This window comes from Entelurus aequoreus, linkage group LG03 (genome assembly GCF_033978785.1).
Source record: "Entelurus aequoreus isolate RoL-2023_Sb linkage group LG03, RoL_Eaeq_v1.1, whole genome shotgun sequence".
NCBI lineage: Eukaryota > Metazoa > Chordata > Actinopteri > Syngnathiformes > Syngnathidae > Entelurus > Entelurus aequoreus.
The window spans coordinates 13,737,297-13,762,378 of record NC_084733.1 but is presented as its reverse complement, the minus strand read 5'-3'; the positions used below and the strand labels follow the sequence as shown (position 1 = coordinate 13,762,378).

General features: G+C 38.8%; 1 protein-coding gene across 2 annotated transcripts in view; it reads left to right on the top strand.

The window, feature by feature from the left end:
• The window catches only part of LOC133645567 (transcription regulator protein BACH2-like), a 59,459-nt gene extending 34,668 nt beyond the window's left edge, over positions 1 to 24,791 (top strand). For both annotated transcript variants that reach the window (XM_062040407.1, XM_062040408.1), the window contains exons 2-5: positions 3,219 to 3,501; positions 13,418 to 14,707; positions 18,333 to 18,539; positions 23,677 to 24,791. In XM_062040407.1, coding sequence (XP_061896391.1) covers positions 3,235 to 3,501; positions 13,418 to 14,707; positions 18,333 to 18,539; positions 23,677 to 24,090 — 2,178 coding nt within the window. In that variant the 5' untranslated portion in view covers positions 3,219 to 3,234 and the 3' untranslated portion in view covers positions 24,091 to 24,791. The remainder of the gene's footprint in view (positions 1 to 3,218; positions 3,502 to 13,417; positions 14,708 to 18,332; positions 18,540 to 23,676) is intronic.
• The last annotated feature ends 291 nt before the right edge of the window (positions 24,792 to 25,082 follow it).

The window sequence follows — 25,082 nt, the reverse complement described above, 5'->3', positions numbered from 1 at the left end:
ACCAATATTTTACATGTAATACACATATTTTACAGATAATTCACATATTCACAGTACATTTAATGCTGATATCTTAAATGTTATGGGGCGGCGTGGCTCAGTTGTTAGAGTGGCCGTGCCGGCAACTTGAGGGTTCCAGGTTTGATTCCCGCTTCCGCCAGGAGAAAAAGCACTATATTAATATAATTCAATTCAATGTAATACACATTTTAAACAGTGGCACGTAATGCAAATATCTGACATGTAATACACATTTTAACAGTACATGTAATACAAATATCTTACATGTAATACACATATTTTACATTACGTATAATACAAATATCTTACATGTAATACACATATTTTACATTACGTATAATACAATTATTTTACATGTAATACATATATTCCACTGTACATGTAAAACAAATATCTTACATGTAATACAACAATTTACATGTAATACAAATATTTTTCACAGTACATTTAATACACATATTTTACAGTACATGTATCACAAATATCTTACATTTAATACAAATATCTTATAAGTAATACACATATTTTACAGTACATGTAATACAACAATCTTACATATAATACACATATTTTACATTACGTATAATACAAATATTTTACATGTAATACATACAGTATATTCCACTGTACATGTAAAACAAATACATGTAATACAACTATGTATATGTAATACAAATATTTTTCACAGTACATGTAATACAAATATTTTACACTTAATACGCATTTTACAGTACATTTAACACAGATATCGTACATGTAATACACATTTTACAGTATATTTAATACAAATATCTTACATGTAATACACATTTTACAGTATATTTAATACAAAACATGTACATTTTACGGTACATGTAAAATATATGCAACAAGTATTTTACAGTGCATGTAATACAAATATCTTACATGTAAAATACATTTTTCAGTACATATAATACAAATATCTCACATGTAATACACATATTTTACCATATATGTAACACAAATATCTTACATGTAACATATATTTTACTGTGCATGTAATACAAATATCTTACATGTAATACAGATATTTTACTTGAAACACATATTTAACAGTACATGTAATACAAATATATTACATGTTAAATACATTTTTCAGTAGATGTCATACAAATATCTTACATGTAATACACATTTTACAGTATATTTAATACAAATATCTTACATGTAATACACATATTTAACAGTACATGTAACACATATATCTTATATGTAACAGATATTTTACAGTGCATTTAATACAAATATCTTACATGTAAAATAAATTTTTCAGTACATATAATACACATATCTTACATGTAATACACATATTTTACAATATATGTAACACAAATATCTTACATGTAACATATTTTACCGTGCATGTAATACAAATATCTTGCATGTAATACAGATATTTTACTTGGAACACACATATTTAACAGTACATGTAATACAAATATATTACATGTTAAATACATTTTTCAGTACATATAATACAAATATCTTACATGTAATACACATATTTTACAGTATACGCAACAGAAATATCTTACATGAAACAGATATTTTACCGCGCATGTAATACAAATATCTTACATGTAATACAGATATTTTACTTGGAACACACATATTTAACAGTACACGTAATACACATATATTATATGTACAATACATTTTTCAGTACATATAATACAAATATCTTACATGTAATACACATATTTTACAGTATATGTAACATAAATATCTTACATGTAACATATATTTGACAGTACATGTTATGGTATTGTTGTTTTTTTTAATTGTTTTTTTGTCATAAAAAAATACAATTATGTGTGCTTACGGACTGTATCCCTGCAGACTGTATCGATCTATATTGATATATAATGTAGGAACCAGAAATATTAATAACAGAAAGAAACAACCCTTTTGTGTGAATGAGTGTGAATGAGTATAAATGGTGGAGGGAGGTTTTTTGGGTTGGTGCACTATTTGTAAGTGTATCTCGTGTTTTGTATGTTGATTTAATAAAATAAAAAATGAAATAAAAAATTATTTATTTTTTTATTTATTTATTTGTATTTCTTGTGCGGCCCGGTACCAATCGATCCACGGCCCGGTGGTTGGGGACCACTGGTCTACATAACATGTGATGGTGGTTCTTTGGTCAAAATGTTGCATAGATTATGTTTTACAGATCATCTTCAAGCCGCTTCCTAACAGTGGCTTCGGGATGCGCCGTTTGGTGGGCGGTCTTATTTACGTGGCTCACCTCGGTATTTGACACGTTAACCGTTAGCATGTTAACGTTAGCATGCTACCATTAAACCGCGAGCTTTTTCAGCTAATTTTGCAACCGTTTACCCTACAGTCATTTAACCTGGTATGTGACACTTGTTACTGTTAGCATGCTAACGTTAGCACGCTACCATTAAAGTGCTAACTTTTTTAGCGGATTTAACACTTTTTACTCTAATTCCCCAGCCTTACACCTTAGAGTCATATAACTTGGTATGTGACACCAGCTAACTGTTAGCATGGTATTGTTAGCTTGCTAGCATGCTTACATTAGCTTGTGTTGCGTCGGACCAGTTCTTCCTCCCAGGGAATCTAAGTTACTGGTCAATCCCAAATTCTTTCGATGACATACGTATATGCTGAGTAAGAAGGACCATCAAGACAGAATTGGAATATTTAATCATATCTGCATCCTTTCCACACTTGCTAACTTTTAGGGCTGGTTTTGCAACAGTTTATCCCAGAGTCATATCATTTGGTGTGACACTTGTTAACTGTTAGCATGCAAACGATAGCATGCATGCTAAGTTTTTCATCTAATTTTACATTTGTTTATCTAATTCCACAGCCATACACCTTAGAGTCATATAACTTGGTATATGAAACACGCTGACTGTTATCATGCTATCGTTAGCACACATGCTAAGTGTTAGCATTTTTATGTAAACATGCTACTGTTTTAGGCTAGCTCTGTAGCTCTTTTTGTACATTTACACCTAAAACTCATGGCTTCAGACACTCGGCACCAGCTTAAAAGCACGGCGACCCCCGGCCAGAGGTCCAGGGCACAGATAGCAGGCCCATCAAAATGTTCTAGTTAATATTATTATTATTATTATTATTATTATTTCAAGTACTGGTTTACATTTTGTATCCGAACCTTCTTTCCTTTTTTTCAGAGGGCCACAAAAAGGGATGTCGGCTGGCGATGAACAGGACGGTGAGGCAGCAGTGCCGGTCTATGTGTACGAATCCAAAGTTCACTGTGCCAACGTGCTGTTGAGCCTGGAGGAGCAGCGGCGACAAGGCATCCTGTGTGATGTCACCGTGCTGGTGGAGGGCAGGGAGGTGCGAGCCCACAGGGCGGTACTCGCTGCGAGCAGCCGCTACTTCCTCCAAGCCTTGCTGGGACACAAGGGGCCGCCAGGTGAACAAGAGCCCATCATTAATCTCCCTGACAAGGTAAAGTCCCGATCAATTCATTAATTCGTGTGTGTGCGCTGGGAAACACATTACTGTTTATATTCTAGGCAGTGGTGGGCCGTCTGCTGGCCTAACATAACCAGAAATCATGATCATAATCAACGATAAAATTGTTTTTTTATTTACTTTCCCTAAATATCTAAAAGTTTTCATATTCTCTTCATGTCATATTATGCTCCTTCCAGTGCTGTTGTTTTTAGTTTTAGTTTGTATCCAACCAGAATTCAGCTAGTTTATGTTGCCATACTGTACCAAATCTGCCAGAGGAAAGTAATTGTTGTCAGAAAGTGCTGGTGACGAACCCCAAGATGCAGAGATGGCAGGCTTGATGCAGGAAAACATGATTTTAATGTCAAAAATGCAGGGTAAACACAAACCAGGAGACAGGATACCAGGAAAGCAGGATACAGGATTCAAGGAAAACTGGAGACAGCAAACAGTCTACAGCAGGGGTCACCAACCTTTTTGAAACCAAGAGCTACTTCTTGGGTACTGATTAATGCGAAGGGCTACCAGTTTGATACACACTTAAATAAATTGCCAGAAATAGCCAATTTGCTCAATTTGCCTTTAACTCTATGTTATTATTAATAATTAATGATATTTATCTTTGTGGAAACACTGATCATCTTAATGATTTCTCACTATAACTATATATAGAAACAGATAAATATCAATATGCAACACTTTATGCACATTTTTCAAATTGAACATTTTCAAATGATCACTTCTAAGACAGTCTTGTGAAATCACAATATCCCATTTTAACTAGCTAGCCACTAGCATTTTTTAACAAATCATGAATTACTTTGCACCATGTTTGTACAAATAATAAGTCATGTAAAATACAAAAGTCAACTTTCAAATTTTTAAATAAATCATGTCACACTTTGAACTGGACACCAAATCTGTTATCTGTTTCTTTGTCAGTTAGTGAAGACCAAGTCTTTCAAATATTTTCTTGGATTTTCAAATTCTATTTGAGTTTTGTCTCTCTTAGAATTAAAAAATGTCGAGCAAAGTGAGACCAGCTTGCTAGTAAATAAATAAAATTTAAAAAATAGAGGCAGCTTACTGGTAAGTGCTGCTATTTGAGCTATTTTTAGAACAGGCCAGCGGGCTACTCATCTGGTCCTTACGGGCTACCTGGTGCCCGCGGGCACCGCGTTGGTGACCCCTGGTCTACAGCATACAATCCTCCAGCACTGACTGGAGGGCGAGGCAGGTATGAATAGTAGCCTGATTGGCAATTGCCACCAGGTGTGCCAGGCTGCCAATCAGGGACAGGTGAGGAAAACAAGCGCTCATGGAGACGTGCAGGAACTGGAACCAAAATAAGAGCGCTGACAAAGGAAATAAAACACAAAACACAGAGGAAAAGCCAAAACGTAACCAAACTGTCAGTGACAAGCCTGACAATTGTAAGTCAATAATACTAACACAAACACTCTTAAACGTGTTAGGATTATGGATGTATACTTAGTACCAGTATTTTTGGGTACCGGTTCCTAATGAGGACCATGAAGATTCTAGGACTAACGATACTGCTATCTGTATTTTTTGTTCCAGCTGACCAACGTAATTATGACACGCTGTCACATTCAGTTCAGCTGCCGCTGCTGACCATTAGAATCAGCTTGGAATAATGACAAATAAGGAAGCAACGCCACACAAAAGTCTGCAACACAACAATATTTCCTCCTCAAAAGTTCCTCAAAGTCACGCACGCTGTGTCAGTTTGAAGTAAACACGCTTTACTAACGACAAGTCGCGACCGTGGTATATCAACCGTTCTCAGAGCGATCCACAGGCCAAAATTAATCCACTCCAAAAAGTGAAAGATGTAGGTAATATAATAATCCATAAAGTTGCTTTGAAGCAAGAAAGCACACGCTGTGACTGACGGGTCTCTAGTTGTCGTCTGACGTCATCCCATTGCGCAGCATTCGCGAGTCAATAAACTCATTTGGCTCAAATGTATTTCACTCCATTCTGTTTCTTGACTACAAACTGGACGATCGAGCATTACACTTGCTCACTGAGTCTTTTCATTTATATAATACACAGTGCACACACATACATTGGTAGCGCAACAATCAAATACGTCCGTGTGCAACATAAACACAAATACCAATTCTTATTGTTACAAAATGCACACCAACCTAACATGCTAATTGACTGACTATATTTCATATATCATGTAAAAGGTATGTGCTCTGCACATGCATGCCATATATAAATATGATTTCCAGCTGAGTGTAATTGTAATGAATAGAAACACAGTGATGGGTCTGTGTGGTCTTCACAAGAAGATGACATTACTGCATCTCACCTTGCACTGCACACATAGTTGACTTCTTTAAGACTTAAACAAACAGGTGTCGATAAAAGACTTCCTTGCTCTGAGATGTTACAGTACAATGTTGGAGGTGTTATGGTTATGGTTACCGTATTTTTCGGACTATTGGTCGCAGTTTTTTTCATAGTTTGGCCGGGGGTGCGACTTATACTCAGGAACGACTTAAGTGTGAAGTTATTAACACATAACCTTAAATATCAAATAATATTATTCAGCTCATTCACGTAAGAGACTAGACGTATAAGATTTCATGGGATTTAGAGATTAGGAGTGACAGATTGTTTGGTAAACGTATAGCATGTTCTATATGTTATAGTTATTTGAATGACTCTTACCATAATATGTTACGTTAACATACCAGGCATGTTCTCAGTTGGTTATTTATGCCTCATATAACGTACACTTATTCAGCCTGTTGTTCACTATTCTTTATTTATTTTAAATTGCCTTTCAAATGTCTATTCTTGGTGTTGGGTTTTATCAAATAAATTTCCCCAAAAAATGCGACTTATACTCCAGTGCGACTTATACATGTATTTTTCCTTCTTTATTATGCATTTTTGGCCGGTGCGACTTATACCCCGAAGCGACTTATACTCCGAAAAATACGGTATGTTTTATTTGTGCTAATAAAATGCTAATTAAAATATATTTTTATAAATCTTTATGTCCACAAATTACATATTGTACCGATAAGAGTGCCCATAAATACAGGTATCAATAAGGAATATCGATAAGGGTCTCGTACCGATAAAATCTTAACAATATACATCCCTAGTTAGCATATTCACTAATGCTAACGACGCTAGCTTGATTACCTTTTTTAATTGTTTTTTAATACATATAGCCTGCCATAATCTAGGATTAGGTTATAACAGAATAAAAGGCTTTACTGACATTGTATTAAATGCTTCATGATTTATTGTTGCCGGTCTTGGTCTGTGCTTTAACACAAATACAATCATTAATAAATACTAAGGCTCAGGAACACTACAGAAAACCACTGTCTGTAACTACAGTTTGTCGCTACATCTGTAAGTGCAAGTTAAAACTCTACTACACTGCAAAAAGTCAGTGTTCAAAAACAAGAAAAAAAAAATACAAAAATTAGGGGTATTTTATTTGAACTAAGCAAAATTATCTGCCAATAGAACAAGAAAATTTGGCTTGTCAAGACTTTCCAAAGCAAGTAAAATGAGCTAACCTCAGTAAACCCAAAAATACCTTAAAATAAGTATATTCTCACTAATAACAAGTGCACTTTTCTTGGTAGAAAAAAAAATTAGACCTTTTTGCTCAATATTTTGAAAAATATTCTTAAATTAAGTAAATGCGAGTGCCATTATCTTGACATAATGATATGCGCTCGGCATCATGATTTTTTTTTTCATGCTTGAAGTAAGAAATTATTACTTTAAAAAAGTAGTTTTATACTTGTGAGTGTTGATGACACAGCTTTGCAACAGTTGATATTCTAGTTTCAAGCATGTTTTACTCAATATAGGTCATAAAATCTCAGCTACAATCTGTAATATCTTACTGAGATCATTTAGGACCAAAACCCTTAAAACAAGTAAAACACTCTAACGTAACATCTGCTTAGTGAGAAGAATTATCTTATCAGACAGAAAATAAGCAAATATCACCCTTATTTGAGATATTTAATCTTACTTAGATTTCAGTTTTTGCAGTGTATGCAAAGCAAACTTTTTTTCCAATGTGTTGCTGCCAATAAGTTAATGATAATTTGCAAAAAAAAATTAAGTTTGTCAGTTCGAACATTAAATATCTTGTCTTTGCAGTCTATTCAATTGAATATAAGTTGAAAATGATTTGCAAATCATTGTATTCTGTTTTTATTTACGATTTACACAGCACGCCAACTTCACTGGTTTTGGGTTTTGTAAATAAATAAACTGAACTGATCTATTTCATCACAGAAATCATGCTCTGTAGATGCTAGGATATTGTTGGATAAGTCAAATTAGAACTGTAATTGAATAAATCAGAACAGTAATTACTAGCATATCTCACAGATTAATTACCGAATAAAGGTTCTCAAAAACAATACCTTGTCGAAGTAGGAGTACAGAAAAGTGGAACACCTTATTATACTATTATTGAAAATGGGACCAAAGCAGCAACTATAGGGGTGGCAATTGGTTCCATTGTACCAAAGCTTTTAAAAAGTCATTTGGACCAGCTGTCTAGCCTGGGTAAAGATCCACTATTGTGTTTTCTCACACAAGACTTAGCTACATATCTATTATGTCACAGCTAAGAGCTAAGTACAATTGCAGTGTTGTTCAAAGCACAGATGATCTAAACATCAGCAAAGTGGATTCATTTGGTTTTGTTTTGCTCCGGCTCTAAAGGCAGAAAATTCAGAGTTTGTACCTGGTGAAGTTGTTCCTCACAGTGATGTATTAATCAATGACAGATCTGGAGCATTACATGACGATACCAGCCGCTCATTAGCTATAATGGTGAATATTAATATTCATGACCAACACTGTGTAAAAGCACATGACCTGATTAGCTTAAAGGAGTTTTATTATGTTTTTTAATTAACATTTAAAACACTTCCTTGTGGTGTAAATGTCATTTGGTCAGACTTTCACATACATGTAGCTAGGTATGGGCGATGGGGCTTCAATCTACATTGTAATGCATGCAGCCTCCCGTGATAACAATTATTTTATCAAAACTGTTACTAATCATCTTGCAAATTTACTGTTAATATTTGGCGACTTTCTGTTGTAACATGTTCAGTGTTCTCGTAATAATACCGTTATTTACTTTTACTAGAGGTGGGTAGTAGTCAGAAATTGTACTCAAGTAAGAGTACTGTTACTTTAGAGTTTTATTACTCAAGTAAAAGTAAGGAGTATTCACCCAAATATTTACTTGAATAAAAGTAAAAAGTATGTTGTGAAAAAACTACTCAAGTACTGAGTAACCGATGAGTAACCTGTTTGTTTAATGATGACGGCAACAAATAATGCACAAAAACATAAAAATAGCAATGAACAAATTCAGAGCCAGGAATATCTCTTAAGCAACTAAAACAATAATATATATTAAATAATAACACATATAAATGAAATAAAAATTAAGGCATATTGAGCCACAATAACTTAACAGCACCATAGGCTCAGTAGGCAGAGATTACAAAGGAAAATAACAAGTTAGCCTTTACGCAAACCATAAACTCTGATAGGTGTGGGCTGCACCTGAGAACACACTGTGCAATTCTGATTGGTGTTTGTATGCATGCGTGTGTGTGTGTGCGACTGTGTGTGTGTGTGTGTGTGTGTCTCTGTCTGTCTATGAGGCTGCAGTGCGTTAATAAATGTCCCCACACAATGTACATTTGACAGTGATTCATAGCAGGGAAGCTAACATCAGCCTACGGTGACAGCCAAAATATCTACTAACGTTACTTACCGCGATGTGCTTCCTCAAATTTGACGTTGAGTTCATGTAAGCTGAAATGTCCACTTGTTTGGGGAGACACATATGACAACGCATTACATAACAGTTTCTTTGGTTGTCTGAAGCGTGAACATCGATTTTATGTGAGGCCAGGGGTGTTTGCGTTCGTTGTTGTCTCTGCCATTGTTGTTGCTGTTTGCCGCTGAAACTTTATGTACAGTTAATCATGTGACCGCCTGGCTTTGTTTGATTGGTGAAACAGAGTCAAACGTCACCAGTGACTGCATTTGATTGGTGAAACGCAGGCATGCGATAGATCCTACTTTGAAGGTCTGTCTGACAAACCAAAACAAACAAAGCGTGCATTAACAGATCGATAAAAATCAGTAGCGAGTAGCGAGCTGATTGTAGATAAATGGAGCGGAGTAAAAGTAGCGTTTCTTCTCTATAAATATACTCAAGTAAAAGTAAAAGTATGTTGCATTAAAACTACTCTTAGAAGTACAATTTATCCCAAAAGTTACTCAAGTAGATGTAACGGAGTAAATGTAGCGCGTTACTACCCACTTCTGGTGACGAGTAATCTAATGAGTTACTTTTTGGTCCGTTACAACGCCGTTAGCGATAGCTTGATGTAACGTGGCACGTGACTTTTGATGTGGTGTTATTTATGTCAACAAAACAGCCTCATAAATGCAGCAATTCAGTGCAGGAAATATATTTTTTACGAGTGAAAGCATCAAGCAGCATCGCATTAAAATTAACTTGATATCAAATGGGAAGAGGCAACATCACACTGTGACACAGCAGACAACAACATACGCACACATACACAACGGGAATAATGAACAACAAATCAATGACTGAAGTGAAAAACTTTGCCATCCAAACAATACACCGTTTGTTGACAAGAAGAAATGACAGCCATCGAAGCACATTCAATCTTTTTATTATCAAAAGTAACACAATCCGGTGAAAAAATTCAAAGGAGCTGGCATCAGAGCCAGAACTACAAATGTGGGTATTGATTCATTACTAAGTAGTTTCAGGGTCAGTATTGGTCATACCATACCAAAACGACAAAACAATTTATAAATGATAAAAAAATATCGATCTAACCACTGTAGTACCAACCATATACCTCCTCTATACTTGGTATTGTTACTGTTGATATTTAAATCGATCAACCCACCTTTGTTTACATGCAAAAGCTTTAGCTTAGCGGTTAGCATATCCTCCTACAGTGTGCAGTGTAACATATTTAGCTATTCCTCTTCTTCCAGTGATAACAGTACGTGTAAGAAACGTAGTTTATTTGCCGCCATGGAGGCGAAGATTGCTAACTTACAGGTGGCTTTGCACTGTGGAGGGACGTTAGCCACCAGCTCACTATCAACATTAGCCAGTATGCTAAAATGCATTGAGGTCGCATTTATTCACTTGTCGCAATCAAATTTGCTGGACACAGCTACAATGAAACATAGTGCAATGCAACATTTGTTATCGGCCAAGGCCAAGTTTAGGGTAAATACTTCTGCATATTGCCCATCGGACCGAGGAGCCCCGCTCCGTGCTTTATGTCCGGCTGAAATTCAATTAAGTAGGTATATTGTCACGAAACACAAAAAGTAAGTCGAGGTCTCCTGGAAAATCCTCTACCATGTATGGAGGTATCCGCTGACATCCTAAATTGGGGAAAATCTCAAACATACTGAATGATCAGAATCAGAATCAGAATCAGAATCAGAATAGTTTTATTGCCATTGTTTGAGAACGGGTTCACAAACTAGGAATTTTTCTTTTGCAAACGTGCGACATATAAACATATAACACATATTTGGTAATAAAAAGAGCTGTAACTGAGCTATCAGATAGACTTAGAAGGAATTCAAGGAGCTGCTGTTAGGAGTTATTGTTCATTTGCCTGATGGCCGAGGGGAAAAAACTGTTCAGGTGGCGGGAGGTGTGGGTCTGGATGGAGCGTAGTCTCCTGCCTGAGGGGAGAGGTGAGAATAGCGTGTGTCCAGGGTGAGAAGAGTCAGCTGTGATCCGACCCACACGCCTCCTGGTCCTGGAGGAGAACAAGTCCTGGAGGGATGGGAGCTTGCAGCCAATCACCTTCTCAGCAGCACGTACGATGCGCTGCAGTCTATTCTTATCCTGGACTGTGGCGCCGGGGAACCACACTGTGATGGAGGAGGTTAGGATGGACTCTATGATGGCTGAGTAAAACTGCACCAGCATCTCGGGCGGCACCTTAAGTTTCCTCAGCTGCCGCAGGAAGTACACGACTTCCTCTGCAGTTGGATTAAGTTATGGGGCGGTGTGGCTCAGATGGTAGAGGAGTCGTGCCAGCAACTTGAGGGTTCCAGGTTCAATTCCAGCTTCTGCCATTCTAGTCACAGCTGTTGTGTCTTACTTTAGGCAGGACACTCCACCCACCTTGCTCCCAGTGCCACTATGAATGTGAATGAATGGTGGTGTTCGGAGGGGCGGTGGGCAAAAAAATTGTCAGCCAAACTGCCGTTAGTCTACCCTCATGGCCTACTGAAATGAAATTTTCTTATTTAAACGGGCATAGCAGATCCATTCTATGTGTCATACTTGATCATTTCGCGATATTGCCATATTTTTGCTGAGAGGATTTAGTAGAGAACATCGACGATAAAGTTTGCAAGTTTTGGTCGCTGATAAAAAAAAGCCTTGCCTGTACCGGAAGTAGCGTGACGTCGCAGGTTGAAGGGCTCCTCACATTTCCCCATTGTTTACACCAGCAGCGAGAGCGATTCGGACAGAGAAAGCGACGATTACCCCATTAATTTGAGCGAGGATGAAAGATTCGTGGATGAGAAACGTGAGAGTGAAGGATTAGAGTGCAGTGCAGGACGTATCTTTTGTCGCTCTGACCGTAACTTAGGTACAAGGGTTCATTGGATTCCACACTTTCTCCTTTTTCTATTGTGGATCACGGATTTGTATTTTAAACCACCTCGGATACTATATCCTCTTGAAAATGAGAGTCGAGAACGCGAAATGGACATTCACAGTGACTTTTATCTCCACGACAATACATCGGCGAAGCACTTTAGCTACGGAGCTAACGTGATAGCATTGTGCTTAAATGCAGATAGAAACAAAAGAAATAAGCCCCTGACTGGAAGGATAGACAGAAGATCAGCAATACTACCAAACTCTGGACCTGTAACCACACGGTTAATACTGTACCGCCTGGCGAAGCCTAGCAATGCTGTTGCTAACGACGCCATTGAAGCTAACTCAGCTACGGGACCTCGACAGAGCTATGCTAAAAACATTAGCTATCCACCTATGCCAGCTCTCATCTGCTCATCAACACCCGTGCTCACCTGCGTTCCAGCGATCAACGGCGCGACGAAGGACTTCACCCGATCATCGATGCGGTCGGCGGCTAGCGTCGGATAGCGCGTCTGCTATCCAAGTCAAAGTCCTCCTGGTTGTGTTGCTGCAGCCAGCCGCTAATACACTGATCCCACCTACAGCTTTCTTCTTTGCAGTCTCCATTGTTCATTAAACAAATTGCAAAAGATTCACCAACACAGATGTCCAGAATAATGTGGAATTTTGCGATGAAAACAGAGCTGTTTGTATTGGGATACAATGTGTCCCAATACTTCCGCTTCAACCATTGACGTCACGCGCAAACGTCATCATACCTAGACGTTTTCAACCGGAAGTTTCCCGGGAAATTTAAAATTGCACTTTATAAGTTAAACCGGCCGTATTGGCATGTGTTGCAATGTTAAGATTTCATCATTGATATATAAACTATCAGACTGCGTGGTCGGTAGTAGTGGGTTTCAGTAGGCCTCTAAGGCAGCTGTGGTTACAAACGGGGCTTACCACCATCACAAGTGTGAATGTGGAGTGATCGAATGATGGTTTCTTAGTTCGCTGTGAAGCCCTTTAAGTGTCCTCCTCAACACTACCATGGTTTTAATTGACACTTACCGGGATCCAAAGGTAGCGCAAGATTTTGCATAATATGACCACTTAAACTTTCTTGGATGTTTCTGCTTTTATTTAAGTCAAATGTGTTCATAAATGCCTCTGCTTCCCTTATAGGTGACCGCCAAGGGCTTTGCCCCTTTGCTCCAGTTTGCCTACACAGCCAAGCTGGTGTTAAGCCGAGAGAACATCCACGAGGTTATCCTCTGTGCCGACTTCCTGGGTGTTCACAACCTGGAAGACTCATGTTTCCGCTTTCTTCAAGCGCAGCTGCAGAACGACAGCCAACTGAGCAGTAACGGCAAGGTGGAATACGACGATGACGTCACAGCCAATGACGCTGTCTTTTCCGAGGCGTCATACTCGGACGATTCTACGGACAGCAGGCGGCATAGCAGTCATGTAGCAACCGACAAACCGCTTCCGGCAGACCTTCCGAAATATATGAACTATCAGTATCAGCACAACGGTGAAACTCATGATGACGATGACGCCATCTTGGCCAACCATTCCTCTGGCAGCCCACCAACACCTCTTAGCCCCTCCAGGATCAAAGAGGAACCTGTGTTTCAGGACGATCGGAGTAGATACAACCCAGAACTGTGCACAGAAGAAGTGCTGGAGATGGAACTAGAGGTAGAAGGGGTTCCAGTAGCAGAAGAAAATTCTCCAAGCAGCCGCTCACCTTCCTCCTCCTGCCTGCATTCCTACCTCCAAAGAGGAGGGCTGGATCTTAGCGGCATGCCGAGCACGACCATTGAGCAGCTGCTTACCAATAGACTGTCCTTCAACCACTACAGGGAAGTCGTTAAAGACAGGCAGAAAGACAAAAGGGAAATAATGGCAAACGTCAATGATGTTGAACCAACAGCCCTGACCAGCATGGCACCTAAAGCCTCCTCGTCCAAATATGAGGCGGAGCTTGACAGACGCAGTGTCATTTTCTCGTCGGCAGCAAACGAGCAACCAATGATGGCCCACTATGGGAATGAGGTCTCAGGCGCCATGCAGGGAGCAACACTTTCTTCTGGCAGTGCGTGCCGCGCTCCTGTGAAGGCATCCAACCATTCCCCAGCACCATCCGAGCCAAGAACGCAGACTTCCAGCTCGCATTCTTCGTTTTCATACCCGGAAGACGGCGGGAGCGGCAGCCCGTCGTCCAGCCTGCAGCAGTTTGACTTGTCCCTGTCGCCGCAGTCCGGTTCCATCTCTGGACTATCTCATTGCCTGGCTGGCATGGTGGAGCAAAGGGACACCCGCTGTCGGGAGCTTGTTATTTCTCAGGGTTGTGCCAATATCAAAAGTGAGCAAGGATTTGGTGCCAGTGAGGAAAACTCCAGCGATGAGTCAGGGTCTTTCTCAGAGGGAGACAGTGAAAGTGGCCTGACCAGAGTCTCTGGACCTGAGGTTAGTGTCATTTATTCTCTACTACTAAACCCATTTGATACATTTGGTATTATAAAATAATGTATTATATTTAGGGATGTTCCAATCAGAGTTTTATGCTGCCGATTCCAATAGCAATCTTCCATGAGCGAGAACAGCCAATAGGGGGTGGGTACTGAATCCTGAACTTTTTTTAGCACCAACCGAATCCTGGCCGTCTTACTGGGCACCGGTTTAAGTAAATCCATTTTCACTGCCAACAAAGTAAATTACTCAAAAGTAAGGCTCCACTTTTCCAAAAATGCTTTAACTTGATGCTAATATACGTTGTCCTTGCTATTGACACGCTCCTGATTAGCATTTACGATTTTACATGGCAATTTCAACACCTCCAAATTTGTTGATGAAAACTACAACTAAGATGCAATCAAACAGCTGGTGTGTAATACGGTAAGTACAGTACTTACAGCATTAACACTTTTTAGGTAGCAACAAAAGACTAGACAGCAAAGACTGACCTGATAAGCCAACACACCATAAACTACACAGTAGTGCCATCTAACTTCTTGGACTTGCAACTGCCATTGAGACTCAGAAATGTGTAATAAAACAAGATAGCGCAACTGGACAGTCGTTATCATAGTCAGCTCATTTTTGAATGTTCGAATTAAAAAAATTATTTTTCTTATGGAAAACAAATTCAGGCAGTAATTCACAGGAGCACTTTGAGGGCAAAGCCACAGGGTTTAAGAGAGTAGTAGATATAGCTGTGGCATGTTTCTGTGCTTTTGCAAAGTTTGAACATTTTTTTACAATACTGGCCAAAAGTTTGGACACACCTTCTCCTCATTCAATGTGTTTTCTTTATTTTCATGACTATTTACATCAGGGGTCCCCAAACTTTTTGACTCCAGGGCCGCATTGGGGTAAAACAATTTGGCTGGGGGCCGCGCTATATATATATATATATATATATATATATACATATATATATATATATATACACTACCGTTCAAAAGTTTGGGGTCACCCAAACAATTTTGTGGAATAGCCTTCATTTCTAAAAACAAAAATAGACTGTCGAGTTTCAGATGAAAGTTCTCTTTTTCTGGCCATTTTGAGCGTTTAATTGACCCCACAAATGTGATGCTCCAGAAACTCAATCTGCTCAAAGGAAGGTCAGTTTTGTAGCTTCTGTAACGAGCTAAACTGTTTTCAGATGTGTGAACATGATTGCACAAGGGTTTTCTAATCATCAATTAGCCTTCTGAGCCAATGAGCAAACACATTGTACCATTAGAACACTGGAGTGATAGTTGCTGGAAATGGGCCTCTATACACCTATGTAGATATTGCACCAAAAACCAGACATTTGCAGCTAGAATAGTCATTTACCACATTAGCAATGTATAGAGTGTATTTCTTTAAAGTTAAGACTAGTTTAAAGTTATCTTCATTGAAAAGTACAGTGCTTTTCCTTCAAAAATAAGGACATTTCAATGTGACCCCAAACTTTTGAACGGTAGTGTATACATGTATTCATATATATATATTCCTCGCGCACTAATTGACTTAAAGAGCGCACTTGCTGCATGTCACATTATCGATGGTAAAATCGAGTGTCTCGGAGACGGTGGAAAATGGACTAGTAAGGGCAAACTAAAAAAAAAAAAAAAAAAAAAATATTTTTTTTTTAAACTTGGGACTTCCCGCGGGCCGGATTTTGGATGCTGGGGGGCCGTATCCGGCCCGCGGGCCGTAATTTGGGGACCCCTGATTTACATTGTAGATTGTCACTAAAGGCATCAAAACTATGAATGAACACATGTGGAGTTATGTACTTAACAAAAAATGGTGAAATAACTGAAAACATGTTTGTATTCTAGTTTCTTCAAAATAGCCACCCTTTGCTCTGATTACTGCTTTGCACACTCTTGGTATTCTTTTGATGAGTTTCAAGCACACCTGTTAAGTGAAAACCATTTCAGGTGACTACCTCTTGAAGCTTATCCAGAGAATGCCAAGAGTGTGCGAAAAAGTAATCAGGGAAAAGGGTGGCTATTTTGAAGAAACTAGAATATAAAACATATTTTCAGTTATTTCACTTTTTTTTTCCATTGTGTTCATTCATAGTTTTGATGCCTTAAGTGACAATCTACAATGTAAATAGTCATGAAAATAAAGAAAACGCATTGAATGACAAAGTTTGTCCAAACTTTTGGACTGTACTATATGTCATTTAAATAGGTGGGTTTTTTTTAAACGTCATAAATGTTAATATAAAACAAGTTCAATAATAAGGTTGCTTGAATCAAATTAAGAATGTTTTAAGACTGCCTAATACACTTCTTATTAAAAATGGTTCCTTCCACCTGGATAGTGGCAAGCATGGAACTCTTCCATCAAAGCTCACCTTTAAGCATTCACACACAGCACCAACATTTTGAAGACCAAAGATAAAAGGATAATAAATATATATGTGGCAACATAGGAGAAAGTTATGTATAGGTTTCATTTTTGCATCTCACTGCCCATAACTGTGGTGCACTCAAAAACCCTCGACTAGTTTTTAAAGGCATCTAATAACGTAGTGATAATGATATAATCATAACAATGATGTATTATTATGATTTGTATGATCAATGTATGTGAATCAAGTAGGGCTGCAACAACTAATCGATTAAAATCGATTATTAAAATAGTTGCCGATTAATTTAGTCATCGATTCGTTGGATCTATGCTATGCGCATACGCAGAGGCTTTTTTTTTTAAATTTTATTTTATTTTTTTAATAAACCTTTATTTATAAACTGCAACATGTACAAACAGCTGAGAAACAATAATCAAAATAAGTATGGTGCCAGTATGCTGTTTTTTTTCACAATAAAATACTGGATAGGATAGAAATTTAGTTTGTCTCTTTTATCCGATTATTAATCGAAGTAATAATCGACAGATTAATCGATTATCAAATTAATCGTTAGTCGCAGCCCTAGTATCAAGTAATTCCTACTTTACACTCTGAAGTAAAGGGAATCTTGACGTATTTATAGTCATATTTAAGTGAATAATGATTATTTAAATTAATATTCTGGCCACTTTATATTGAATTTGTTGGCACACAAAACATAATTTGAAAACAAAATATCGATCTAAAAGCTTTAGTATAATTTATCTACTGATACTATGCTGTGTATCGATAGTATCGACATCTGGATCGATCACCCCTATTTCATGTTGAAGCTATAGCTTTATTGTTATTATAACTAATGTTAATATATGTATTAATTGAGTGACAATTCTGGCTAATATGAAATACAAATGCAACAATAGTGATGTTGTCTCTGTCATTCATAACTCAACACCACCCTCTAGTGGATGATAAACAACATTGCACTTTGGTTTAACTGCATAATTGTTGCATGCAATTATCTCGTATATATTATTGTTGTCTAGTTAGTTTTAGAATTTATTATCTATTATGTACATGATGAAATATTCACGTTTTTTTTTATGCTTTAACTGATCAAATCACAGTTGACTTTATGTATGATTAATTATTTTGGATAAAGGTCCGGCATATTTTATATTTAACTAGTATGAATACACAAATGTGTATGACTTATATGGACTTGTTTGCTTTTAGGTAAAGCTGCCTTTCCCTGTGGATCAGATCACCAACCTGCCACGTAACGACTTCCAGGTCCTCATCAAGATGCACAAGTTGACCTCGGAGCAGCTGGAGTTCATTCATGACATTCGCCGGCGCAGTAAAAACCGCATCGCTGCCCAACGCTGTCGCAAGAGGAAGCTGGACTGCATCCAGAACCTGGAGTGTGAGATCCGCAAGCTGGTACGTTGAAAAGAATATCAAAACTGTACAACAATAGGCCATTTCTTTTAAAAAGATGCCTCTTAAAGTGGCAGACTCTGAGGTGTATACCAGCAAACATTTGTTAAAAAGCTAGCATGTGTCAAGTAACTAAATATTTGATTCTAAGGTGTATACTAGCAAAGATTTGCCAAAAAACTAGCATGCTAACAGTTAGCATACGTCAGTGCAACGAAATTTCGTTCTTATCTGTATTGTTAAGTTCAAATTTGAATGACAATAAAGGAAGTCTAAGTAACAAAAAAATTGACTCTAAGGCAACGTTCCCTCTAAGGCAGTGGTCCCCAACCTTTTTGTAGCTTCGGACCGGTCAACGCTTGAAAATTTGTCCCACGGACCGGTGGGGGTGGGGGGTGTATTTTTAAAAAAAAAAAAAAAATTTTTTTTTTTTTTTTTTTTACATAAATAAATACAATCATGTGTGCTTACGGACTGTATCCCTGCAGACTGTATTGATCTATATTGATATATAATTTATATATTGTGTTTTTTATGTTGATTTCATAAAAAAATAAAATCCTTTTTTTTTTTTTTTTTTTTTTTTTAATTCATTTCTTGTGCGGCCCGGTACCGGTCCGCGGCCCGGTGGTTGGGGACCACTGCTCTAAGGTGCGCGCCTGTGCAATTGCGCACTGCTCAAGCGTCCTCTGTGCACGGCAAATCTATGCCACGCACAAAATCAAATTAAAAAATAAGCGCATAACAATTTTCGACACACGGACACGACAGAGAAAACAGTTTTCGTCATCATTGTTCAAATATTGTAACGTCTGTCGAGACGCTTTGAGGACATGAATTCCATCCATCACTTTACTGAGCAATACTCTTTATTGTCAGCCATAAACACATCACCAAAACATTAGTAAAAAAAATTATATCTAGCAAAAGTGGTCATTTTCTGCAGTACAAACCAGACCAAAAGCAACTTTGTTATATCAACAGCAGCCGCTCGCTCTATCTCACTTGCGCCAACACATGCACATATGGCACTTAGCCAGTGATGCGTTTACAGCCACACAAAAAGTCGGACAACTCCAACACCACACATAAAGTATCATTCCAGGTCGTTACACTATGATTTACCAATCAAATGTGTGCTTATTCTAGTGTCATTTATTAGGAATCTTAATTTATAAATATTAATCATGAAATGCTGTTAGTATATTAAATAAATACTAATAAAAATATATTTTTTACAAACAGGAAGTTGCAGAAATGTACACATGATCCCCTGCTTACATCTCATTGTGCAACATGTGAATGTTTTAATGGGAAGTAAATGCAATGTCTGAAAGGGGTACAAATTATTTCCAAAGCAGGACCTCCACCCAGACAAACAATACAAGTACTCAGTTCATGAAAAACAATATTTTTTGTTATTGTCATTGTAAGTGGGCCTAAACACTTATATTAGAAAATAACCTCATGGAAAGGACTGCTGTCATTTCATTATAATAATAAGAGAATGTTGTCTGTCTATCTGTGTTGGCCCTGCGATGAGGTGGCGACTTGTCCGGGGTGTACCCCGCCTTCCGCCCGAATGCAGCTGAGATAGGCTCCAACACCCCCCGCGACCCCGAAAGGGACAAGCGGTAGAAAATGGATGGATGGATGGAGATTGAACTTGTTATTTAGTCAGGTTTGGGACAGGTGTGCTGCTGGTGTAGCCGCAGTGTTGCACGTCTGATGTTGCTCACATGGGCTCCACTAAATGCTCAGGGAGTTTTTGCGTTTGCTCACAAAATTAGAGGGAAAATTGCTCTGAACATTTGCTAAAAAGCTAGCATGTGTCAAGTAACAAAATATTGGATTTGTAGGCGTATACTAGCAAAGATTTGCCAAAAAGCTAGCATGCTAACAGCTAGCATACGTCAAGTAACAACAAATTTAAATTTGAGGTGTATGCCAGTAAAAATGAATGCCAAAAAAGTTAACATGCTAACTGTTAGCATTTTGGATGGCATTTTGGAATATGTTTTTAACGAATTGAAAGTAGGAACACTTTTTATTAGAGAAGTGCTACGGACAAAAGTGGAAATATGTGTAAACCGGGAATATTTCATATTTAATAAAATAATAGCCTGAAAAAGTGGAATCGTATAAATAAAAATATGGGAGATTAGTAGTGGGTCTACCTAAGGCCTTAGTGGCCACATGCGTGGACAGCACCTTTTAGCTCTTATTTCCAAAATTGTGTACACTACTGAATTGGGGTCTTATGCCCACATATGGGCACTTATACTGCCATCTGGTGGTGTCAGAAGAGTATAACTGTCATGATCCGTGGTCCGGATCATGTTTTGTTTAGTTATGTTCTGTTAGTTTTGGACTCTATGAGTTCCTGTTTTTGTGCACCCTTGTTTGTTTTGTCACCATGGCGACTCATTCGTTTCACCTGCCTCATTTGTTCGGGACACGCACCTGCTTTGATCAGGAGATTATTATTTAAGCCTGTGGTTGCCAGTTAGTCGGCTGGCGACATTGCTCCGTTCTGACTTTTCTTGCCATAGTTCATGCTGTTCGATTCATGCCGTGTCCAGTAAGTCTTGTTTGTTTATGTTCATAGTTCAGGCTAAGTGTTTACGTCTATGTTTCCTGCATTAAGTTTTATGATCCTTAGCCTCTCGTGCGACCGGCACACTTTTCTTTCGTTTTAGTTCCTGTCTTTTCCTGTGTAGGTTAAGAATAAATCGTGTTTTTACCTGCACGCCTTGTCCCGAGTAGTCCGTCTGCCTTCCTGGGAGAACGACACCGCAGTACCGTATTTTTCGGAGTGTAAGTCGCTCCGGAGTATAAGTCGCACCGGCAGAAAATGCATAATAAAGAAGGAAAAAAACATATATAAGTCGCACTGGAGTATAAGTCGCATTTTTTGGAGAAATGTATTTGATAAAACCCAACACCAAGAATAGACATTTGAAAGGCAATTTAAAATAAATAAAGAATAGTGAACAACAGGCTGAATAAGTGTACGTTATATGAGGCATAAATAACCAACTGAGAACGTGCCTGGTATGTTAACGTAACATATTATGGTAAGAGTCATTCAAATAACTATAACATATAGAACATGCTATACGTTTACCAAACAATCTGTCACTCCTAATCGCTAAATCCCATGAAATCTTATACGTCTAGTCTCTTACGTGAATGAGCTAAATAATATTATTTGATATTTTACGCTAATGTGTTAATAATTTCACACATAAGTCGCTCCTGAGTATAAGTCGCACCCAAACTATGAAAAAAACTGCGACTTATAGTCCGAAAAATACGGTAAGTTGCAAAAAAACCCTCGTCATGACAGAATGTCGCCACCCGACTAACTGGCAACCACAGGCTTAAATAATAATCTCCTGATTAAAGCAGGTGCGTGTCCCGAACAAATGAGGCAGGTGAAACGAATGAGTCGCCATGGTGACAAAACAAACAACGGTGCACAAAAACAGGAACTCGTGAAGTCCAAAACTAACAGAACATAACTAAACAAAACATGATCCGGACCACGGATCATGACAATAACATGCAATGGAATTTGGGGGGAAAAAAGTGTAAAAATAAAAATTAGCATGTCACTACACATGAAGTACACGTTTGTGTACTTATGGACTAAGTACATCATATCAAAAGATGATTTTCAGTTTTTATTCTAATTTAGGGTCCAATAAGCCCAAATAGCGAAGAGAAATAAAAAATAAAAACATGTAAACAAACAGCTTGGGCCTTAAAGGCCTACTGAAACCCAGTACTACTGACCACGCAGTCTGATAGTTTATATATCAATGATGAAATCTTAACATTGCAACACATGCCAATACGGCCGGGTTAACTTATAAAGTGCAATTTTACATTTCCCGCGAAACTTCCAGTTGAAAACGTCTCGGTATGATGACGTATGCGCGTGACGTCAATGGTTGAAACGGAATAATTCGGACACATTGTATCCAATACAAAAAGCTCTGTTTTCATCGCAAAATTCCACAGTATTCTGGACATCTGTGTCGGTGAATCTTTTGCAATTTGTTTAATGAACAATGAAGACTGCAAAGAAGAAAGCTGTAGGTGGGATCGGTGTATTAGCGGCTGGCTGCAGCAACACAACCAGGAGGACTTTGACTTGGATAGCAGACGCGCTATCCGACGCTAGCCGCCGACCGCGTCGATGATCGGGTGAAGTCCTTCGTCGCGTCGTCGATCGCTGGAACGCAGGTGAGCACGGGTGTTGATGAGCAGATGAGGGCTGGCTGGCGTAGGTGGATAGCTAATGTTTTTAGCATAGCTCTGTGAGGTCCCGTAGCTAATTTAGCTTCAATGGCGTCGTTAGCAACAGCATTGTTAAGCTTCGCCAGGCTGGAAAGCATTAGCCGTGCAATTACAGGTCCATGGTTTAATAGTATTGTTGATTTTCTGTCTATCCTTCCAGTCAGGGGTTTAATTCTTTTGTTTCTATATGCAGTTAAGCCCGATACTATTACGTTAGCTCCGTAGCTAAAGTGCTTCGCCGATGTATTGTCGTGGAGATAAAAGTCACTGTGAATGTCCATTTCGCGTTCTCGACTCTCATTTTCAAGAGGATATAGTATCCGAGGTGGTTTAAAATACAAATCTGTGATCCACAATAGAAAAAGGAGAAAGTGTGGAATCCAATGAGCCCTTGTACCTAAGTTACGGTCAGAGCGAAAAAAGATACGTCCTGCACTGCACTCTAGTCCTTCACTCTCACGTTCCTCATCCACAAATCTTTCATCCTCGCTCAAATTAATGGGGTAATCGTCGCTTTCTCGGTCCGAATCGCTCTCGCTGCTGGTGTAAACAATGGGGAAATGTGAGGAGCCTTTCAACCTGCGACGTCACGCTACTTCCGGTACAGGCAAGGCTTTTTTTTATCAGCGACCAAAAGTTGCGAACTTTATCGTCGATGTTCTCTACTAAACCCTTTCAGCAAAAATATGGCAATATCGCGAAATGATCAAGTATGACACATAGAATGGATCTGCTATCCCCGTTTAAATAAAAACATTTCATTACAGTAGGCCTTTAAGAGGTTATATGAGTGTGGATATACTGTAAATAATACATCTTCATTGGTCCTGGTCAGGTGTGTGAGAAGGAGAAGCTGCTGAGCGAACGCAATCAGCTGAAGGTGTGCATGTCAGAGCTGTGGCAGAACCTCTCCTTCCTCTCCCAGCAAGTGTGCAGAGACGTGCAGGGCGGCCATTCGCCTCCCATGTCCGCCAGCATCGACCTCACATCCAACCCGCCGTCGCCACCGCCGCCGCCGCCACCTGCCCACGACGACGACGACGGTGCGTTCCTGCCAAAGTCGCCTCCGGGAAACAAAGCGGCGTGTTTATCGTCGGCGGGGGAACTGAAGGCATCTTCTCACGCCAACGGACCTCTGATGTTCGAGTCCACGCGGGAAGTGTTCAGCTCCTCCGTCACCGTGGATTTCTGTCAGGAAATGATCCGGAAGTGCACGACGGAGGAACAGAAGAGACACGACGGTACTTAATGTTTATTTTTCAAATACTGGACGGGAATCTTTGCAGATGTTTTTTGTCCTCTCAGCAATATTGTTCCACAGGTACCTTCTGGACCGGCAGCTTTGTGTTTCATACTTCCTGTTAGCTTCCCTCCCCTCCTGCCAGCGTCACGGGGGGTCAAACTCAGGAATTCTCAGAATGTTCACCCAAGTCCTTTTCGACGTCTTTGTACCTTTTTACTTTACTACGCTAAATACCCATGCGTGCTCTCTTCCTGCTTTGCATTCTGGGAAGTAACTTATTCACTTTCATTTTATGGCCGGAGAATAATATGAGGAGAAACAGTCGGCACCTACTCAGTGGCCTTGTGGTTAGAGTATCCCTGCGATGGGTAGGTTGTGAGTTCAAACCCCGGCAGAGTCATACCAAAGACTATAAAAATGGGACCCGTTACCATACTTGCCAACCCTCCCGATATTCCCGGGAGACTCACGAATTTCAGTGCCCCTCCCGAAAATCTCCCGGGGCAACCATTGTCCCGAATTTCTCCCGATTTCCACCCGGACAACAATATTGGGGGCGTGCCTTAAAGGCACTGCCTTTAGCGTCCTCTACAACCTGTCGTCACGTCCGCTTTTCCTCCATACGAACAGCGTGCCGGCCCAGTCACATAATATATGCGGCTTTAACACACACAAGTGAATGCAAGCATACTTGGTCAACAGCCATTAGGGGTATGGGAAAAAATCGATTTTAATTTGAATCGCGATTCTCACGTTGTGCGATTCAGAATTGATTCTCATTTTTAAAAAATCAAATTTAAAAAAAAAAAAATTATTATTTATTTTTTTCCATTTTTATTTTTTTTTAATTTTTTTTATATTAATCAATCCAACAAAACAATACACAGCAATACCATAACAATGCAATCCAATTCCAAAACCAAAGCCGACCCAGCAACACTCAGAACTGCAATAAACAGAGCAATTGAGAGGAGACACAAACACGACACAGAACAAAC